This window comes from Salvelinus alpinus, chromosome 12 (assembly GCF_045679555.1).
Source record: "Salvelinus alpinus chromosome 12, SLU_Salpinus.1, whole genome shotgun sequence".
NCBI lineage: Eukaryota > Metazoa > Chordata > Actinopteri > Salmoniformes > Salmonidae > Salvelinus > Salvelinus alpinus.
The window spans coordinates 46,705,748-46,722,437 of NC_092097.1; the positions used below are offsets into that span (position 1 = coordinate 46,705,748).

General features: G+C 45.0%; 1 protein-coding gene across 2 annotated transcripts in view; it reads right to left on the minus strand.

The window, feature by feature from the left end:
• The window catches only part of LOC139536251 (copine-9-like), a 147,137-nt gene that overhangs the window by 128,487 nt on the left and 1,960 nt on the right, over nt 1-16,690 (minus strand). For both annotated transcript variants that reach the window (XM_071336610.1, XM_071336611.1), the window contains exon 2: nt 2,720-2,760. In XM_071336610.1, the coding sequence (XP_071192711.1) occupies nt 2,720-2,760 (41 nt within the window). The remainder of the gene's footprint in view (nt 1-2,719; nt 2,761-16,690) is intronic.

The following is a 16,690-nucleotide window of genomic DNA, read 5'->3' on the forward strand; positions in this document are numbered from 1 at the left end:
AAAACAACCAAAAATACAAATCCTGACTTGCAAAACAAGGCAACGCACACATTGCCAAATTGAATTTGTGCTGCTGCAACGTGTAAAGGGAAATTTAAAAGAAAGTCAACTTCATATTGATCACCTCGAGCAACATGTTTGTATTTCTATGTTTTGTAGTAAAAAATATAGATGAAGATATTATTATTTGACTCTGCTGGTCATTTATGAACATTTGAACATCTTGGCCATGTTCTGTTATAATCTCCACCCGGCACAGCCAGAAGAGGACTGGCCACCCCTCATAGCCTGGTTCCTCTCTAGGTTTCATCCTAGGTTTTGGCCTTTCTAGGGAGTTTTTCCTAGCCACCATGCTTTTACACTTGCATTGCTTGCTGTTTGGGGTATTAGGCTGGGTTTCTGTACAGCACTCTGAGAGATCAGCTGATGTAAGAAGGGCTATATAAATAAATGTGATTTTCTACAAAATCGGTCATCATCATGTGATTTTAACCAATTATGAGGAGGTATTGCCTACTAATTGGTTGACGAAGTAATTGGAAATACTTATCTTACTCAAAACAATAGAAACATTGAATTTTCACATATGTTGATTTTGGGGTGGTGCTGGAAATGATGAATATGAAGTTGAACAGCGGAATGTCCATTTAAAATATACACTGCTCAAAAAAATAAAGGGAACACTTAAACAACACAATGTAACTCCAAGTCAATCACACTTCTGTGAAATCAAACTGTCCACTTAGGAAGCAACACTGATTGACAATAAATTTCACATGCTGTTGTGCAAATGGAATAGACAACAGGTGGAAATTATAGGCAATTAGCAAGACACCCCCAATAAAGGAGTTGTTCTGCAGGTGGTGACCACAGACCACTTCTCAGTTCCTATGCTTCCTGGCTAATGTTTTGGTCACTTTTGAATGCTGGCGGTGCTTTCACTCTAGTGGTAGCATGAGACGGAGTCTACAACCCACACAAGTGGCTCAGGTAGTGCAGCTCATCCAGGATGGCACATCAATGCGAGCTGTGGCAAGAAGGTTTGCTGTGTCTGTCAGCGTAGTGTCCAGAGCATGGAGGCGCTACCAGGAGACAGGCCAGTACATCAGGAGACGTAGAGGATGCCGTAGGAGGGCAACAACCCAGCAGCAGGACCGCTACCTCCGCCTTTGTGCAAGGAGGAGCAGGTGGAGCACTGCCAGAGCCCTGCAAAATGACCTCCAGCAGGCCACAAATGTGCATGTGTCTGCTCAAACGGTCAGAAACAGACTCCATGAGGGTGGTATGAGGGCGCGACGTCCACAGGTGGGGGTTGTGCTTACAGCCCAACACCGTGCAGGACGTTTGGCATTTGCCAGAGAACACCAAGATTGGCAAATTCGCCACTGGCGCCCTGTGCTCTTCACAGATGAAAGCAGGTTCACACTGAGCACATGAGCACATGTGACAGACGTGACAGAGTCTGGAGATGCCGTGGAGAACGTTCTGCTGCCTGCAACATCCTCCAGCATGACCGGTTTGGCGGTGGGTCAGTCATGGTGTGGGGTGGCATTTCTTTGGGGGGCCGCACAACCCTCCATGTGCTCGCCAGAGGTAGCCTGACTGCCATTATGTAACGAGATGAGATCCTCAGACCCCTTGTGAGACCATATGCTGGTGCGGTTGGCCCTGGGTTCCTCCTAATGCAAGACAATGTTAGACCTCATGTGGCTGGAGTGTGTCAGCAGTTCCTGCAAGAGGAAGGCATTGATGCTATGGACTGGCCCGCCCATTCCCCAGACCTGAATCCAATTGAGCACATCTGGGACATCATGTCTCGCTCCATCCACCAACGCCACGTTGCACCACAGACTGTCCAGGAGTTGGTGGATGCTTTAGTCCAGGTCTGGGAGGAGATCCCTCAGGAGACCATCCGCCACCTCATCAGGAGCATGCCCAGGCGTTGTAGGGAGGTCATACAGAAACGTGGAGGCCACACACACTACTGAGCCTCATTTTGACTTGTTTTAAGGACATTACATCAAAGTTGGATCAGCCTGTAGTGTGGTTTTCCACTTTAATTTTGAGTGTGACTCCAAATCCAGACCTCCATGGGTTGATAAATTTGATTTCCATTGATCATTTTTGTGTGATTTTGTTGTCAGCACATTCAACTATGTACATTCATTCATTCAGATCTAGGATGTGTTATTTTAGTGTTCCCTTTATTTTTTTGAGCAGTGTATAAGGCTCCTCAATTGCTTGGAGGAGCATATACGCTGACACCTGTACACCTGACACTACTACTCCACATGCGTCAGTCGTGTGTGTGTGTGTGTGTGTGTGTGTCATTTGGAGTGGAGAGCAAAGGAGTTGTCAAGTCAATCAGGCAAGGTCATGTAATTAAGAGATGAGTTGAGTGTTGAACCTTAAGCCAACACTTGCCATATCACGCTGTGTACTTGACTACCCTGGTGGCTAGACTGACGGTAATTACCCAGAGTTGCATGATCACTGAAGATAAGATAGATACATTTTGTGTAGTTCCATGTGTTCCATGGTGGTATCTGGAGCTCCTTCAGCAGTTCTATTTTAAGAACACTTGGAACAGTAGAATGTCATGTGTATGTTATACAGGTCATGCAGATGATGTCCTGACATCATGTTATAAGCTTTGCATATTAACTTGTAAGTGCTTACAAGAAAGGCTTTGCAACCCTTGTAAAGAAGCATCACATACCAGGGTCTGATTTGGAGAAGGTGTCCATGTCCAGCAGGTTCCTGTTTGAATGAAAGAGAGATAAACAAGATAAAAATCTGAGAATAACACTAGCCTGAGTGCCAGATCTGTTCGTGTTGTCTTGCCAGCTCCATTGCTGTGTGACAATGACAGTATGGAGTGGGCAACTCCAACTCGGACTTGCACCATACATGGACAACACAATGAATTTCATAAGTATAAATTACTTCAACTAAGTTATTTGTTAAATTAAAAAAACACAATTGAATCTCCCACTCCTGTTTGAGACGTGTAACAGCCGGTATAGAGAGTGCTGCCATATTAAAGGGAAGACCAGGATAAGAGGGAAGGCAATGGGGGATATAAAACCTCTCTAGGGATGGGATCTTCTTGGGGCTTTACATTCAGAGGGAGGTGTGTCTGTGTGTGTGTCAGGCTGGTAAGGTGTAGCTTGTAGCTGCTGGCAGATGAAGAAACAGGTATTGGGGTATTTGCTCATATGCTTCGTTTCAGACACCAGATTAGCTGGTCATGGGGTACTGGCTGGACACACCAGACTAGCTGGACACGGGGTACTGGCTGGACACACCAGACTAGCTGGACACGGGGTACTGGCTGGACACACCAGACTAGCTGGACAAGGGGTACTGGCTAGACACACCAGACTGCCTGGACACACCAGACTAGCTGGACACAGGGTACTGGCTAGACACACCAGACTGGCTGGACACACCAGACTAGCTGGTCAAGGGGTACTGGCTGGACACACCAGACTAGCTGGTCAAGGGGTACTGGCTAGACACACCAGACTAGCTGGTCAAGGGGTACTGGCTAGACACACCAGACTAGCTGGACACGGGGTACTGGCTGGACACACGACTAGCTGGACACTGGGTACTGGCTGGACACACCAGACTAGGTGGTCAAGGGGTACTGACTGGACACACCAGACTGGCTGGACATGGGGTACTGGCTGGACACAGGGTACTGGCTGGACACACCAGACTGGCTGGTCAAGGGGTACTGGCTGGACACACCAGACTAGCTGGTCAAGGGGTACTAGCTGGACACAGGGTACTGGCTGGACACACCAGACTGGCTGGACACAGGGTACTGGCTGGACACACCAGACTGGCTGGACACGGGGTACTGGCTGGACACACCAGACGGGCTGGACACAGGGTACTGGCTAGACACAACAGACAAGCTGGACACGGGGTACTGGCTAGACACACCAGACTAGCTGGACACGGGATACTGGCTAGACACACCAGACTAGCTGGACACGGGATACTGGCTGGACACACCAGACTAGCTGGACACGGGATACTGGCTGGACACACCAGACTAGCTGGACACGGGATACTGGCTGGACACACCAGACTAGCTGGACACGGGATACTGGCTGGACACACCAGACTAGCTGGACACGGGATACTGGCTGGACACACCAGACTGGCTAGACACAGGGTACTGGCTGGACACACCAGACTAGCTGGTCAAGGGGTACTGGCTGGACACACCAGACTAGCTGGTCAAGGGGTACTGGCAGGACACACCAGACTGGCTGGACACACCAGACTGGCTGGACACAGGGTACTGGCTGGACACACCAGACTAGCTGGCCAAGGGGTACTGGCAGGACACACCAGACTAGCTGGTCAAGGGGTACTGGCAGGACACACCAGACTAGCTGGTCAAGGGGTACTGGCAGGACACACCAGACTAGCTGGTCAAGGGGTACTGGCAGGACACACCAGACTAGCTGGTCAAAGGGTACTGGCAGGACACACCAGACTAGCTGGTCAAGGGGTACTGGCAGGACACACCAGACTAGCTGGACAAGGGGTACTGGCAGGACACACCAGACTAGCTGGTCAAGGGGTACTGGCAGGACACACCAGACTAGCTGGTCAAGGGGTACTGGCAGGACACACCAGACTAGCTGGTCAAGGGGTACTGGCAGGACACACCAGACTAGCTGGACAAGGGGTACTGGCAGGACACACCAGACTAGCTGGTCAAGGGGTACTGGCTGGACACACCAGACTAGCTGGTCAAGGGGTACTGGCAGGACACACCAGACTAGCTGGTCAAGGGGTACTGGCAGGACACACCAGACTAGCTGGACAAGGGGTACTGGCAGGACACACCAGACTAGCTGGTCAAGGGGTACTGGCAGGACACACCAGACTAGCTGGTCAAGGGGTACTGGCAGGACACACCAGACTAGCTGGTCAAGGGGTATTGGCTGGACACACCAGACTAGCTGGTCAAGGGGTACTGGCAGGACACACCAGACTAGCTGGTCAAGGGGTATTGGCTGGACACACCAGACTAGCTGGTCAAGGGGTATTGGCTGGACACACCAGACTAGCTGGTCAAGGGGTACTGGCAGGACACACCAGACTAGCTGGTCAAGGGGTACTGGCAGGACACACCAGACTAGCTGGTCAAGGGGTACTGGCAGGACACACCAGACTAGCTGGTCAAGGGGTATTGGCTGGACACACCAGACTAGCTGGTCAAGGGGTACTGGCAGGACACACCAGACTAGCTGGTCAAGGGGTATTGGCTGGACACACCAGACTAGCTGGTCAAGGGGTATTGGCTGGACACACCAGACTAGCTGGTCAAGGGGTACTGGCAGGACACACCAGACTAGCTGGTCAAGGGGTACTGGCAGGACACACCAGACTAGCTGGTCAAGGGGTACTGGCAGGACACACCAGACTAGCTGGTCAAGGGGTATTGGCTGGACACACCAGACTAGCTGGTCAAGGGGTACTGGCAGGACACACCAGACTAGCTGGTCAAGGGGTACTGGCAGGACACACCAGACTAGCTGGTCAAGGGGTACTGGCAGGACACACCAGACTAGCTGGTCAAGGGGTACTGGCAGGACACACCAGACTAGCTGGTCAAGGGGTACTGGCAGGACACACCAGACTAGCTGGTCAAGGGGTACTGGCAGGACACACCAGACTAGCTGGTCAAGGGGTACTGGCAGGACACACCAGACTAGCTGGTCAAGGGGTATTGGCTGGACACACCAGACTAGCTGGTCAAGGGGTACTGGCAGGACACACCAGACTAGCTGGTCAAGGGGTACTGGCAGGACACACCAGACTAGCTGGTCAAGGGGTACTGGCAGGACACACCAGACTAGCTGGTCAAGGGGTACTGGCAGGACACACCAGACTAGCTGGTCAAGGGGTACTGGCAGGACACACCAGACTAGCTGGTCAAGGGGTACTGGCAGGACACACCAGACTAGCTGGTCAAGGGGTACTGGCAGGACACACCAGACTAGCTGGTCAAGGGGTACTGGCAGGACACACCAGACTAGCTGGTCAAGGGGTACTGGCAGGACACACCAGACTAGCTGGTCAAGGGGTATTGGCTGGACACACCAGACTAGCTGGTCAAGGGGTACTGACAGGACACACCAGACTAGCTGGTCAAGGGGTACTGGCAGGACACACCAGACTAGCTGGTCAAGGGGTACTGGCAGGACACACCAGACTAGCTGGTCAAGGGGTACTGGCAGGACACACCAGACTAGCTGGTCAAGGGGTATTGGCTGGACACACCAGACTAGCTGGTCAAGGGGTACTGGCAGGACACACCAGACTAACTGGTCAAGGGGTACTGGCAGGACACACCAGACTAGCTGGTCAAGGGGTACTGGCTGGACACACCAGACTAGCTGGTCAAGGGGTACTGGCAGGACACACCAGACTAGCTGGTCAAGGGGTACTGGCTGGACAGTGGACCTCCAAGTCCTTTCCTTTCCTGACTTCAGTTTGGTATAGCCTCTGGTGATCTGCTTTCAGTTCAATGGCCAAAATGCTTTTGTCTTGTTTTCCTTTTCAGCCTTCCACAGCATGTGATAAATGTACAGTTTGAGTTTAAGGACGCATGCCAAAATTAAAATGCTTATTTAATCATTACAAATCAATAACACATTTGCAATAAGCCCCAATGATAAACTCCCAATTCCTCTGACCAGATCTAATTTGTCTAAAATGCTCGTATTTTGTAGTGTTCACCGTGATGAGCTCAGCAGGTCTGGATCGGCCATGTTATTTTGAGAATGACTACCTCTCCTCCATGTCTTGTCTCTTCCTTCATCGTTTTTGTCCCAATAGGGACATGAGGAGAACATCCAATCGGAGCGCTCTCCTGCTGTGATTGACATTCTCGGACAGCGCCAGCCCATCCCCAGCTCCATGTTGACCTACTCGTTATCTTGTGTTAAATCAAGTCATTAAATCACCACCGAGGTCACTTCAACAGCACACTATGAGGAAAAAGCTTCATATCCCGATGCCCTTACCAGGACTCGAACCCGGGTCCAGCGTCTGTCAAGCCAACACCTTAACCATTACGCCAAGAGGTCCAACGTGTCCTCACGCTTCTCTATACAAGTCCCTTACATGTACACACCGCTCCAATTGCTTCACAGGCACCATTCCATTTCTGACACCAATGTGGTGAATTTGGTGGGTATTCCCGACCAGGACTCAAACCAGGGTCCAGCGACTGTCAGGCCAACACCTTAACTGTTACGCCAAGAGGTCTGAAACTCTTGACAAGGTCACTAGGTGTTAGGTTACGGTTTCTACAATAGCAACATAGATATAGCTACACGCTCAGTTGGTAAGAGTGTGATGCTAAAAACTTTACGTTCAGGTAATACTTGCCCGAAAAGTTGAGTAAACAAAAAAAAGGCAGTGGATGGAATCAGTTACTAAATAATAATTAGTTGAATCAACTAGATTTTTGTGTTGTTTCAATGTTAAACTTATACCTTCCTCAATATTATAGCTATGAATGCCAATAAGGTCATAGATTTTTTTAAATATATTATTACAGGTAAATGTAAGGGTCACGCATCTTTCAAGGCTCACAAGTTCAGGCTGCTTTAGTGGGGTAATCACGTTGACGGGTATCTTTCAAACAAGAGTGATGAAATAAATTGGTGGAAGAGCCAGTCCTATTAGATGTTGCAATGTCTTCTCAGACCAGACCAAGGTTGAAACTCTGAGGTGGAAAGACATCAGTCAACAAATATTAGGCTGACATACCTGTTTTTGTTTAAAGGGAGAACACAAGCCATCACTGCTCTGAAGAGAGGAAAGAGTTTTTCTCCATGTAATGGGGTCAGAACTGAGAAGAGAGACACTACATGTATGGTTGTGATTGATGTTTTGTTGTGTGCATGACATCAATAGTACAAAACTAGAACATAATAATAGGATTTCACCAAATATAAAACATAATTTATTTTACATAATACCTAATCCTTGTTAGATATAAATCTGGCATACAGGCATTCAGTTACTGTTCCATTGAAAGTTAGGTCCCTTGTTTTAAACATTCTAAGCGAGTGTGGTATGATCGTCGGTGCCAGGCAAGCAGGTTACAGTATCTCAGAAACGGCCGCCCTCGTGGGCTTTTCAAGCACGATAGTGTCTAGAGTTAACAGAGAAAGGTGCAACAAACAAAAAGAACATCCAGTCAGTGGCAGTCCTGTGGGCAAAGGAGAATGGCAAGAATCGTGCAAGCTAACAGGCGGGCCACAATCGGCGCTGTACAACAGTAGTGTGCAGAACGGCATCTCGGAACGCACAACTCGTCTGTCCTTGTCACGGATGGGCTATTGCAGAAGACGACCACACCGGGTTCCACTCCTATCAGGTAAAAACAAGAAGAAGCGGCTCCAATGGGCATGCGGTCACCAACACTGGACAATTGAGGACGCCGACGAATCCCGGTTCCTGTGGCGTCATGCTAATGGCAGAGTCAGTATTTGGCGTAAGATGCATGAGTCCATGGCCTGGTGTCAACGATACAAGCTGGTGGCAGTGGTATGGGGAATGTTTTCCTGGCACGGGTTTTGTCCCTTGATACCAATTGAGGAACGTTTCCATCCCCGGAATAATTCAGTCTGTTCTGGAGGCAAAGAAGGGGTTCAACCCATAACTAGATGGGTGTACCTAATAAACTGGCAACGGAGTGTGTGTATGTATCTCACATCTGTTGCTTTGTGGTAATGATTTTAGGGACAGTATAGGATGAATCAACAATTGTTTTCTTGCCGAGGAGTAAAATGTAATTTTGTAATGTCAGTCCTGGTTATATGTAGGAATCTCTTGTTGGAAGTGCCTACATTATTATTTATATTATTTGTTAATTAAATAAATGAAGTTATGCAAGAATTTGTAATATATACAGTACCAGTCAAAAGTTTGGACACACCCATTCATTCAATGGTTTTTCTTTACTTTTACTATTTTCTACATTGTAGAATAATAGTGAAGACATCCAAGCTATGTAATAACACATATGGAATCATGTAGTAATCAAAAAAGTGCTGAAAGTTGAAAGTGTTTTTATACCTCAATGGACTGTAAAGGAAATAACCCTACAAACTATCCCCCTCGTGCACTTAAGGAAAACACAAATATCATGGATATATTAGAACTAGTGGATATATGGAGGCTTAAATATAAACATGGCAGAGGCTCAATTAAGCTAGTCATCTTGACTACTTTTAGGTCATTCTCTCTGGCACCAAAAGATTAAAAAATAAAAAGTGTTGATAGGGGACAGAATGCGGTCAGACCATTAAATAATTGGCAAATACATTACTCTTACAGAATTTCCACGTGGGCAAGGTTTTTGGAAATGTAATCACTGCCTATTGGATGGCAAGAAGGGGTGTCCTGACCCCTCCTTTCAAAGCCTCCAGTATTTATGCTGCAATAGTTTGTGTTGGGGGGCTTGGGTGAGTCTGTTATATCTGGAATATTTCTCCTGTCTTATCCATGTATTGTGTGAATTTAAGTATGCTGTCTCTAATTCTCTCTTTATTTCTCTCTTTCTCTCAGAGGACCTGAGCCCTAGGACCATGCCTCAGGACTGCCTGGCCTGATGACTCCTTGCTGTCCCCAGTCCACCTGGTCATGCTGCTGCTCCAGTTTCAACTGTTCTGCCTGCGGCTATGGAACCCTGACCTGTTCACCGGACGTGCTACCTTTCCCAGACCTGCTGTTTTCAACTCTCTAGAGACACCAGTAGCGGTAGAGATACTCTGAATGATCGGCTATGAAAAGCCAACTGACATTTACTCCTGAGGTGCTGACCTGTTGCACCCTCTACAACCCCTGTGATTATTATTATTTGACCCTGCTGGTCATCTATGAACATTTGAACATCTTGGCCATGTTCTGTTATAATCTCCACCCGGCACAGCCAGAAGAGGACTGGCCACCCCTCATAGCCTGGTTCCTCTCTAGGTTTCATCCTAGGTTTTGGCCTTTCTAGGGAGTTTTTCCTAGCCACCATGCTTTTACACTTGCATTGCTTGCTGTTTGGGGTTTTAGGCTGGGTTTCTGTACAGCACGTTGTGACATCAGCTGATGTAAGAAGAGCTTTATAAATACATTTGATTGATTGATGATTGTTTATAAATTCTTCTGTCTTGGTTAAAATCAGATTTATTCCGATATAACATAAGCACAGCAGATCCCCTTATTGTATGGGACACTTTTAAAATGTGCCTTTAGAGGCCATGCAATACTCATCTTTAAAACCGAAGTACTTCAGGTCAAAATACTTCCTATTAACAAAGGAAAATAGAGGGACTAACAGTATAGATAGAAAGAAAAAAGAAACTGTACCAGAAAGGCACCAAATAAGTTAGAAAAAAACAAAAATAACTTGATTTAAGAAAGATCAAGTGTAATATGTTATAAAAAATAAAGCAAACTGGATGGAATATGAAAATGAAAATGCACCAAATTATATTTTAATCTTCAACATAGAAATGCTACCAAAAATAATTTACTGAAACTTCATCCATGATTCACCAAACAATATTTTGAAAAGAGGAAACAAAGTACTTTAAGCATATGTTTTAGTTTCAGTCTCCTCCATCTCCACTAACCGAAGTTAATTACGGATTTTTTTTCTATGAATAATATCAAATTAACAGCTGTACAGAAAGACTCATGTGGAGGACAAGTTACAGAGAAGGAATTTATTGATGCATTTAAAGCCTTTAAGTCCAGGAAAACTTCAGGGCTGGATGGCATACCAGTTGAGATATCAAATATTTGTTAATGTACTCAGAGGACCGTTATTAGCATGTTTTAACCACTCCTGTCACGTTCTGACCATAGTTCTTGTGTGTTTTACTTGTTTTAGTGTTGGTCAGGACGTGAGCTGGGTGGGCATTCTATGTTGTGTGTCTAGTTTGTCTGTTTCTATGTTTGGCCTAATATGGTTCTCAATCAGAGGCAGGTGTTTTGTGTTGTCTCTGATTGGGAATCATATTTAGGTGGCTTGTTTTGTGTTGGGGTTTGTGGGTGGTTGTTTCCTGTCTTTGTGTTCGTTCGGTTTGCCACGTTTGTTATTTTTGTATTTTGTAAGTGTTCACGTTATCGTCTGTCATTAAATCATGTTGAGCACTAACTACGCTGCGTCTTGGTCCGATCCCTGCTACACCTCCTCTTCAGACGAAGAGGAGGAAGGCTGCCGTTACAACTCCTAAAAAATTGCAGACTATCCAATACTCAAGGAGGTCTGATTTCACTATTACTGAAACAGGAACCAAGTGGTAAATTTAAAATATCTAGTCCATTTTAAAAATTGGAGGCCCCTTTCAGTGTTGTGCATATATTTAAAAAAGGTTTTGTTGGATATTATTAATCGTAATCAGAGGTTTTTTATATGGGCGATACATTGGAGATAATATAAGATAATACTGGAAAAAAATAGAACACTATGAAAAATCTGGGAAACCAGGCCTGGTATTCATAGCTGACTTTGAAAAGGCTTTTGATACAACTGGAAGTTATACATAAATGCCTGTAATATTTCCATTTTGGAGAATCTCTTATACAATGGCTTACAGTTATGTATAGTAACCCTAGGTGTAAAGTAAATAATGGCCACTTCTCAGAAAGTATTAAGATGTCAAGAGGAGTAAAACAAGGTTGTCCACTGTCAGCATATCTATTTATTATGTCCATTGAAATGCTAGCTGTTAAAACCAGATCCAACAATAATATCAAGCGGATAGAAATCCAGGGCTTAAAAACAAAGTTGTCATTGTACGCTGATGATTCATGCTTTCTTTTTAATCCATATTTTGGATCCTTCCATAGCCTCAGAGGATCTAGAAAATGTTTCTAACCTCTCTGGATTACAACCGAATTATTGGATCACAAACAAATACAACTTTTACATTACTCTGTAGTTTACCAATAAAATGGTCCGACAGTGAAGTAGACATACTAGGTATTCATATCCCGAAAAAGAGAAATTGTCACTACAATACATTTTTATAGAAAGTTAGCAAAAATAGATAAGATCTTGCTACCATGGATAGGAAAATACCTGTCTATTTGTGGTAAAATCACCTGATTAACTCTTTAGTCATATCCCAGTTTACCCATTTGCTTATGGCCCTGCCTATTTATACAATGAATATGAATTTGGAGGGCAGAATTTATTAAATATTACAGCATTAGACCTCTCACTAACGGCTGCAGTCATACAAAAGCTATACTTAAATCCAAACTGGTTTTCTAGCAGATTAGTAAGAATGTGTCACCCGTGTTCAAGAATGGTCTTTCTTTTCCTTTATTCAGATTACAACCTCTTACTTTTGGTTATTTGAAAATGAAATAATCTCCAAAATATAGCCATTTTTAAAACAAACCATAGAAAGTTGGTTGAAATTTCAGTTTAATCCACCAGAAAAGACAGAAGAAATATTACGACAAATATGGTTCAACTCAAATACTAATTGTTAGAAAATATATATTTTGGGAAAAAATGATTTAAAACTGTATAATCTTGGTAAATTGTATCATAACAATGACTGGTGGTGTTGTCACACATGGAAATGTCTGCTTTATCCAAAATTATAACCAACTAATTGCAGCATTTCTGCTAAAAGGGAAGACTGGAAGGGGGCGAAGAGAAGGGAACTGGTCTGTCGCCCCACATTAAAGACAGAAACTGGCTAAAGAAAATGGTGATACATAAAAAGTATACCAGTTTCATTTAAGGACCAAAAAAGTGACAGCTGTGGCATACAGGTTGCAAAATAGTTGGGAATAGATTTTTTTATGTACCCATTCCATGGCACATGGTTTATGAACTGTTACACAAAATGACGCCGGATTCAAAACTTAAGAGTTTTTCAATTTAAATGATTATAGAAAATTCTTGCAACCAAAAGAATTTTATATATAAAAATATGTTGACACCCCTTCAAATGATTGGATTTGGTTATTTCAGCCACACCCATTGCTGACGCGTGTATTAAATTGAGCACACAACCATGCAATCTTTCAACGTGGCACTGTCATAGGATGCCACCTTTCCAACAAGTCAGTTCATTAAATTTCTGCCCTGCTAGAACCGGCACAGTCAACTGTAAGTGCTGTCATTGTGAAGTGGAAATGTCTAGGAGCAACAACGGTTCAGTCGCGAAGTGGTAGGCCACACAAGCTCACAGAACGGTAACACTGAGTGCTGAAGCGCGTAAAAATAGTTGGTCCTCAATTGCAACAATCACTACCGAGTTCCAAACTGCCTGTGGAAGCAACGTCAGCACAGTAACTGTTCATCGGGAGCTTCATGAAATGGGTGTCCATGGCTGAGCAGTCGCACACAAGCCTAAGAACACCATGTGCAATGCCTAGCGTCGCCTGGAGTGGTGTAAAGCTCGCCGCCACTCTGGAGCAGTGGAAACGTGTTCTCTGGAGTGATGAATCACGCTTTCCCATCTGGCAGTCCGACAGACAAATCTGGGTTTGGCAGAATCCAGGAGAATGCTACCTGCCCCAATGCATAGTGGCAACTGTAAAGTTTGGTGGAGTAATTGTCTGGAGCTGTTTTTCATGTTTTGGGCTAGGCCACTTCCAGTGAAGGGGAATCTTAATGCTACAGCATTCTAGATGATTCTGTGCTTCCAAATTTGTGGCAAAAGTTTGGGGAAGGCCCTTTACTGTTTCAGCATGACAATGCCCCCGTGAACAAAGCGAGGTCCATACAGAAATGGTTTGTCGGGATCAGTGTGGAAGAACTTGCCTGGCCTGCACAAAGCCCTGACCTCAACCCCATCCAACACCTTTGGGTTGAATTGGAACGCCAACTGCGAGCCAGGCCTAATCGCCATCAGTGCCCGACCTCACTAATGCTCATTGCTGAATGGAAGCAAGTCCCCACAGCAATGTTCAGACATCTAGTCGAAAGCCTTCCTAGAAGAATGGAGGCTGTTATAGCAGCAAAGGGGGGGACAAACTCAACCTTAATGCCCATGATTTTGTGATGAAGTTTTCAATGAGCAAGTGTCCACAAACTTTAGGTCATGTAGTGTATATGAGACGGAATCATTAAATCACTTTTTTTTTTTATACTGCCCATATGTAGCTTGTTTTTGGTTGCAGGTTCAGGAATGGCTGAAGAATTACCTGGAGGTAACTATGCAAATAGCACTGCTGGTTAATTGGGGGGGGAAAAGGAAAGATAACTCATCTAAAATATACTGTGTCTGTAAAACATATATAGTATGTATAAACTGGGAGTAGAAGCCTAAGTATTGTAGTCCATTCGTTTACTCCAATTAGGGGAGGGATGGTAGAGTTACGGGGAAAAAATAAAGAAGGAAAACATATACACAAAATATATATTTACCCCAAAAATTGATGGGGGATTGGAAATGATGCGGATAATTAAATGGATAGAAGCCACAATCTATCTGCAATATTAAAGCTGATCTACCCCCTAAAAAATATTGAATTAACTGGCCAGACTATGGCCTGTTTGTTTTGATTATTCATGTATTTTCCTGAGTTTGGCTGTCAAGACCCTGTGGGTCTCTATGCGCCAAGTACTCTCTCATATTCACAGCTGATGCCCAGTTGCCATGGAGTGTGTTTCAGGGGGGAATTCACCCAACCCCATTCTGTCAGTGTCAGGCAGCGAAGACAATCCCCCCTTGCCACCACCCGTCACCCTCTAGACCAGCCCTGTCTGTTCCATGGGCCGAGGTAGGCTGAAAATGCTAAACTCGACAAGTTATTTACATTTGTCACCCAAACAAGTTTGTTTAAAGGATGTTACTTTTGTAGGCTATTTCATTTCAATCTACACTTGCAGCCGAAGATGTAGCCTACTCTAATCTACATTTTTTTAAACTGTTTTCAACTGGCAGGTAGCCTGGCGGGTAGGAGCATTGGGCCAGTAAACGAAAGGTTGTTGGATCGAATCCCCGAGCTGACAAGGTAAAAATCTGTCGTCTGTCTCTCTGTTCCCCGGGCGTCATTTACGTGGATGTCAATTAAGATAGCCTCCCGCACCTCTCTGATTCAGAGAGATTGGGTTAAATGTTGAAGACAGATTTCAGTTGAATGCATTCAGCTGTACAACTGACTAGGTACAATTGAAGTCAGAAGTTTACATAAACTGAGTTTAAATGTATTTGGCTAAGTTGTTTCACAATTCCTGACATTTAATCCTAGTAAAAATTCCGTCTTAGGTCAGTTAGGATCACCACTTTATTTTAAGAATGTGAAATGTCAGAATAATGGAAGAGAGAATGATTTATTTCAACTTTTATTTATTTCATCACATTCCCAGTGGGTCAGACGTTTACATACACTCAATTAGTATTTGGTAGCATTGCCTTTAAATTGTTTAACTTGGGTCAAACGTTTTGGGTAGCTTTCCACAAGCTTCCCACAATAAGTTGGGTGAATTTTGGCCCATTCGTCCTGACAGAGCTGGTGTAACTGAGTGATGTTTGTAGGCCTCCTTGCTCGCACACGCTTTTTCAGTTCTGCCAACTATTTTTCTATAGGATTGAGAACAGGGCTTTGTGATGGCCACTCCAATACCTTGACATTGTTGTCCTTAAGCCATTTTGCCACAACTTTGGAAGTATGCTTGGGGTCATTGTCCATTTGGAAGACCCATTTGCGACCAAGCTTTAACTTCCTGACTGATGCCTTGAGATGTTGCTTCTATATATCCACATCATTTTCTTTCCTCGTGATGCCATCTATTTTGTGAAGCACACCAGTCCCTCCTGCAGCAAAGAACCCCCACCACATGATGCTGCCACCCACTGTCACGTTCCTGACCTATTTATGTTAGTTTGTTGTATGTGTTAGTTGGTCAGGACGTGAGTTTGGGTGGGCATTCTATGTTGTCTGTTTCTATGTTGGTTTAAGGGTTGCCTGGTATGGCTCTCAATTAGAGGCAGGTGTTTGGCGTTCCTCTAATTGAGAGTCATATTTAGGTAGGTTGTTTCACAGTGTTCGTTGTGGGTGGTTGTCTTCCGTGTCTGTATGTTATTTCGTACCACACGGGACTGTTTCGGTGTGTATGTAGTCTGTTCCTGTTCGTGCGTTCTTCGTGTCTATGTAAGTTCTCATGTTTAGGTCAGTCTACGTCGTTTGTTATTTTGTATCATTTCAAGTGTAGTTCGTGTTCGTTTTTCGTCTTGTCATTAAATTCATTATGTATTCACAACCCGCTGCACCTTGGTTCAATCCCTGCTCCTCCTCTTCGGATGAAGAGGAGGAGGACAGCCGTTACACCCACGTGCTTCACGGTTGGGAGGGTGTTCTTCGGCTTGCAAGCCCCCCCCCCCCCCCTTTTTCCTCCAAACATAACAATGGTCATTATGGCCAAACAGTTCTATTTTTGTTTCATCAGACCAGAGGACATTTCTCCAAAAAGTATGATCTTTGTCCCCATGTGCAATTGCAAACAGTAGTCTGGCTTTTTTATGGCGGTTTTGGAGCAGTGGCTTCTTCCTTGCTGAGCGGCCTTTCAGGTTATGTCGATATAGGACTCGTTTTACTGTGGATATAGATACTTTTGTACCTGCTTCCTCCAGCATCTTCACAAGGTCTTTTGGTGTTGTTCTGGGATTGATTTGCA